Source organism: Triticum urartu, chromosome 2A, assembly GCF_056163025.1.
Source record: "Triticum urartu cultivar PI428250 chromosome 2A, HENAU_Tu73, whole genome shotgun sequence".
In the NCBI taxonomy this organism is placed as follows: domain Eukaryota; kingdom Viridiplantae; phylum Streptophyta; class Magnoliopsida; order Poales; family Poaceae; genus Triticum; species Triticum urartu.
In genome coordinates, this window is record NC_141874.1 from 250,631,173 (window position 1) to 250,637,437 (window position 6,265).

A 6,265-nucleotide genomic window follows, 5' to 3' on the forward strand; every position below is an offset into this window, starting at 1 on the left:
CTCGTGGGAGGGGTAGAATGTGCGTGCGTGTATACGTTCATACGAATGAGTGTATGTATGAGCGTCTGCGTCTATGTTATGTTAAAAAGAAAAGACCGGGCCAACCAAGGCACAAACGCGAACCTCCCTCCTACTCCTGATTTTGGAGGCGCCAAAAGCTTCCATGGTCGGGTTTTAGGAAGCATCCGAAAGCTTGCTAGGTTTTTAAGTCGGGTTATCTTTATCTTGTTTAGGTTCATTTCGGCCAAGTTTTACTTTGTTTCCCTGGTTTTACCCTTTCTTTTTTATTGTTTTTTCTTTTTTAGAATTTTATTTATTTATTATTTCCCTTGTCTTTCTATTTTTTTTCAAATTCTTGAAGTTCTTCCAAATTTTTTAATTGTTTTAAATTCCCAAACTTTTTTAATTCGTGAATATTTTTCTTCAAACAGTGAACGTTTTTCAAATTCACAGTAAATTCAAGTCTGTGAACATTTCTTGAATTTGTGAATTGTTCCCTAATTCATGTACTTTTCCAATTTGTTGCAAAAAAGTTTTGAACCCATACACCTTTTTCAAATTCACAAAACTTTTTCATATGCTTGAACTTTTTTCGAGGTCATGAACATTTTTAAAGTCTTTTTTTAGTTTGTCAATATATTTCTTTGAATTCATGAACTTTTTTTCAAATTCATGAACATTTTCAGAAGCTGTGAACGTTTTGAAATTCATGTTTTTATCAAGGTTGTGAACATTTTCAAATTTGATTACCCCCAAAGTTTTGAACCTTTTACAAAAGTCAATGGCCACATATGGCGGTTCCCAGGATTTAAGAATAACAAAAAAAAATATTGTACTAGTTACTGTAACACTTAACTGATTTTACCAAATATCCCTTATTGCTTTTGATTTTTATGACTGGGATGTCAATCGTGCAAAGTCGATGTCATGAACTTGCAAAATATTATTGAAATATTGACTAGACTACTTTCGTTTCCTATAAACTAGCACAAAGAAGCATCCAATCAGGAAGTGAACCTGAAGCACACTTCATCAGAACGTTCCAAAATTTAGCAGTACTATTGTCATGTGAAAGTTAAAAAAACAATTTAAAAACTATTCAAAGAAGTGAACGGATAGCCATAAATTCATTCATAACAAAAGGGAAAATATGCATTAAAAAGACCATGGACTCGTTCATTACAGAGTAACACAGGGAACAATATATTCTGAAGAAGATCCGCCCAGCTAGAATAGTTATATTGGAGCAACTCTACCTAGGAGCATGGATGACAAGTGCTCAACCTATATCTTAGCTGCCGATAACAAGCTGAAAGCACAAAGACTAATCTGTTTCATCAGAAGATGGTTCTCCACCCATGTCAAAAATATCACGAGGTTCGAATTTCACCATGGTATTCCAATTCTCACTTCTCGGATGTTGGATATAAAATACCTGGTCCACTTGGGAAGAAAATACAAAAGGATCATCCTCTAACTTCTCCCATGTATGTATTTTGCGGGAGAAGTTCACATGAGTGAATCCAAACTCATCTCTTAAATACTAGCTTTGTGATGAACATCATACCAATCACATTTGAAGAGCACCACCTTGTAATCTCTGTATGACAATTCGAAGATGTCAGATAACCGGCCATAATAGGACACCATTTTCAGCAAGGTTCACGACACCACTATTTTGTGTCACGCGTCCTGTCTCGCGACTGATATTATGAAACTAGAAGCCATTAATTATATAGCCACTATAGCACACCCCGCATTTGCTTGGTTTTGCGGCTAATGCTCTTATCTTTTCTGTAATATCCGGTCCATCATCTAGTATAGCCTATATGTAAGAGTGGTTACATTGAGTTCATATGGAACTAAAGTGAAGGAACATGCTGAAGGAGAATTATACCTTTTGTTCCAACCAGTCAGCAAAGTGTCTACTAATCAAATCCTCATTGTCATCATCCGTCAAATTTAAGTTACCCGGCTTCCTCTTCTCTTGATCCACAAATTCTCTGTAATAATAAGAAAAATAACATCATGATTTTTTCCAACTTGTGAAAAACAACAGAAATAGAAGATAGCACTGAAGCACACCTACGGAGATCATCAAGCTCATCACAGTGTCGCAAGACATATCGATGTGCTTGAACTAGAAGCTGATCGTCCAACTGGCCTACAGTGACAGCCTTTCCAATTGGCTCACCAACACTATCAAACATGTACATGCCCTTTGTATTATCTGAAGGATCAGGGTTCCTAGATGTTCTCGTGAAACGTGTGGTTCCTTCTAGAAATCTTAAACAAAAGGTCAAGCATTCTTCAACAATATATCCTTCAGCAATAGAACCTTCAGGATAAGTTCTATTGCGCACAAGTGACTTTAGCCAAACAAATGATCTGAACATCATAAAACAACAAGGTTATATGATCACGGGAAACAATAAATCAAATCATATACTTAGATGCACCGTGTAAAATAACAAATAAAATGAAAGTAGCATACCTCTCTAGAGGGTACATCCACCTGTAATGCACCGGGCCACCAAGTTTAGCTTCTTCAACTAAATGCACCATCAAATGTACCATGACAGTAAAAAACGATGGAAGAAAAACTTTTTCCATATTACAAAGTGTCTTCACAATACTCTCTTGCAGTTTGTCAAGCTCAGAGACATCTAACACTTTGGAGCATAGCTTCTTGAAGAAATTAGCCAGCTCAACAACTATTATCATGACATCTTTACTGGGATAATAGTTTAAAAGTGCCACAGGAAGGTTGTCTTCTAGAATAACATGACAGTCATGGATTTTGTGGCCAGTCAATGTTAATTCTTTCATGTTCACACACCTCGAAAAGTTTGATGCATAACCATCAGGTGTCCTACAATTCTTAATCACTGTACAAAGAATCTCCTTCTTTTCTTTATACATATTAAAAGGTCCATGCGGCAATTTAGTTTTACCCTTATCACCTTCATCAGGTTGAAGGCTAGATCGAATTCTAATTTCTCCCAAGTCAAGTCGTGCATTAAGGCCATCCTTTGTTTTAGAATCAATATCCAGTAAGGTTCCAATTAAATTTTCACAGATGTTTTTTCTCAATATGCATTACATCTAGATTTTGCCTTAACTTGTTGTACTCCCAGTATTCCAAATCAAAGTATATTGACTTCTTTTTGAAACAATCCTCAGGCTTCTTCTCAGGTTTACGTGCGACATTACCTGATTTCTTGTTAGGCGCTCTTTTACGCTTCTGTTTTTCAGGACCTTCAGTTGCTTTTTCACTATCTTTGCCCTTCTTTTTCCCTTTCCCTTTCTTTGCCACAACAACCTTTTTTCCTAAGAGAAACACTCTGCCCTGCAACATTCTCAAAGCTGAGCTACCACTCATAGTAATGAAAGCAAAATCGATCAGTTTGTAATTTCCATATGCTCTTGTACATTAAACATAGGTATATATGAATATTTTAAACTGTGCAATAGATACTAAGGTTCAAATTGTATAATAGGATCTACCCAATCTTTCATCTTACACTGGAAAACATAAGTGGAGATGTGTCTTTACTAGAGTAATAGAATTTATGTGAAGTACATAAAGAAAATATCATAAATGACAAATATGGATGTATATTCCCCAATGCTTGACAAACAGCAGAACAGAAGGCTAGCTGGTATAACCAGTTACTAAAAATCTAAGTAATATCCAGTGGTTTCTCTTGCTAAAAAAAGAAAAATACTCTTGTGTGGCATGACATATGCAGCTCCCCCTAACCAGATCAACTTCAAAAATATCATGTCATCAACAATTGCCATCGAATCAACAGTCCGCACTGTTTTTAACAACAATTCTCATCCAATCACCAAAAAGTATTCACTGATTTCAAATTTCACCAATACAGTGCATCACTGCAAAGACAGAAAGGGAAAACAGAGGTGACATATCGCAATTTGAGCTATATTTCACATGATATGGAGATAGAAAAATGAGAAGAACAACCTGTGGACAAGCTCCTAGCAGCAGAGGTGTGTCGGCGAGCTCATTGCCAAGGTCGGCAGCAAAGCGAGAGAGGAGTCGTCCGGGTAGAGTATTCTGCGGCCGGCGGAGCCTGGCGTTGGGGGGAGCGGTGTCGGGCTGCAACCGGCGGAGCCTGGCGTTGGGGGGAGCGATGTCGGGCTGCAACCGGCGTCAGGGGATCGGGGAGCTTGGCCTGGGGCAGACCGGCGTCAGGTGGCAGAGGAGCTTGCGCTGTAGGGAGGCGACCAGCATCGAGCGGCGGGGGAACTTGTCTAGGAGGAGTGGTCGAGCGGCGGTGGAGCTCTGGCCGGAGGGCCGGCGGGGGATCAGAGTCGGGCGACGCCGGAGTTCGGGCTGGGGGCGAGTTGCGGCGGCGTCAGATCATTGGCCGGGGGAGCGCGACGGCGTGAGATCTATGGTAGAGGGGGCGAGCGACGACGATGGCTCTGGCTGGGCCAAACGGCGGCGGGAGATCGACTGCTGTTGCCGAGGCGCCGAGCGGCGGCGGCCCTAACTGCTGATTTCTTTTATCATTTTAGGGAGTTGCGTATCACAGAGGTAGTATAATATATTCCTCCTAAAAAAGTACGTAGTATAATATACGTCAGCCCCTTTTTTCAATCAAATAATATACATCAGCCTTGCTACATCTACGACTGTTCTTTTACGAATTGTATACGACCTGGCATAGCAGCCGTCCATTGCATTCGTTGGGTGATTGGGATGGCTTTCTGAATCGTATCTCAGTCTTTGGTGGAGTCTGAAAAGTTTTCCTCATGTAGCGAGGCCTAACCGCCGCCACAGGAGAGCCGCTCCTTCCTGCGCCGTCTTCTGGGGGCTCTTCTCTGCTAACGACTTTTTGGTCGTCGGTGGTGAGGGGATCACCTGAACCTGTACGTGTGGATTATTTTACCTTTAGGTTTTAGGGCCCAAAAAGTTTAGGGTTTTGAATCGTTCGACGTCTTGCCTTCAGCGGTAGCGATGATGATGCTGAATAAAGAAACTCCGGATTCTTCTTCGGCGAGGCAATCATCTCTATTGTCGGTGAAGGATCCGGGAATCGGTATGTTCAAGCGGGGATGTCGTGGCGTCGGCGGCATCCCTGTGGTGGACATGTATCCTCGTGCTCCGTCGTTGCGCCGGCGTATGCTCCAACGTCGGCGCGGAGCTTGGGAGGTAGTCGAGGAGCGGATGCAGATTGTGGTCTGCAACAATGGCATCTGAAAGATGGAACGTGTGCTGGGCCCGTGGTTCGTGGATGGCAGGTATGGTTTTCTCCTCCGACGTCTTAGTCATGTGGGTGCCAGATCTGGAATTCGATGACGTGTCCGGGGTGTTGCCCCGGTCTAATTCATTCAACGGTAATGGTTTCGTCTATGGCGAGCCACCTTGAAGGTCTGCAAAGTTGTATATCAACAATGTAGTCGCGTCGATCTCAGGTGAGAAGGTGATCCGTCATTTTTTCTTTCGGTGGCTGATATGATGGTGCTGGAGACAGGTGACGGACGTTGGTATTAAGCTCAGAGACGTTCTGCTGTCTTTTCACTTTTGTCTTGGTGGTCTTTATGTGACTTGTATTTTAATTTTTATGATATGATTGAGACATATATTACCATGCAAAATATTTTTGAGATGGCTTCATATGAAAATCCAATGGGCTTTCCTCATACGTACACCAATTCACAAATATACATAGACAAACAACTTTTTTTTGCAGGGACATAGAAGCACATTACAGAGGGGATGTTTAAAGTCACAATCAAATAACAAAGTAGCATTATCCAAAGTTTAGTACAGCTAATTTTCATAGATATCTGGGTTGAAAAAATAATTATTCAAAGTTTTCTTAAATCTATGATAAGAACAGAGTCGCACATTAAGACGTTTCACAAATCTTCTCGAAGAGCAGAGGCGCACATAAAGCGTTTCACAGATCGTCTCTTAAAGTTAATTAAAACTAAAATACTTATTTTTTAGCCTAATTAAAATCAAAAGTTTGTGGCGCTTTCTAAACGTCTTAAGAAGTGTCTTTAGGTCGTCAGTGTTCATGAGCGTAGAGATGAATAAAAAAGCGCCCCAGAAAAAGCGACCATACCTGGTGTTTTTGTTGTAGTGGTAGTAGGAGTAGTAGGGTGGTATGGGCCAGAACAAGCATTCACGTCCAGGAGTACGGCACACGCCACCACCACGACATCCATCTGACACCATATTATTTCTTGGAGTCCGTGCGAGAGCAATCTCTTCAACCTCGTCGTTTCT

At 41.1% G+C, this 6,265-nt stretch overlaps 1 protein-coding gene across 1 annotated transcript; it reads right to left on the reverse strand.

Moving 5' to 3' along the window:
* Nucleotides 1-1,134: 1,134 nt before the first annotated feature.
* LOC125537118 (uncharacterized) lies at nucleotides 1,135-4,177 on the reverse strand. Its single transcript, XM_048700417.2, has 6 exons — nucleotides 3,989-4,177; nucleotides 3,214-3,349; nucleotides 2,495-2,552; nucleotides 2,086-2,388; nucleotides 1,898-2,003; nucleotides 1,135-1,825 (listed from the first exon to the last, which is right to left on the reverse strand). Exons 3-6 carry the CDS (start codon nucleotides 2,509-2,511, stop codon nucleotides 1,718-1,720), a joined length of 534 nt encoding a protein of 177 aa, XP_048556374.1. The 5' UTR covers nucleotides 2,512-2,552; nucleotides 3,214-3,349; nucleotides 3,989-4,177; the 3' UTR covers nucleotides 1,135-1,717.
* Between the last annotated feature and the right edge of the window lie 2,088 nt (nucleotides 4,178-6,265).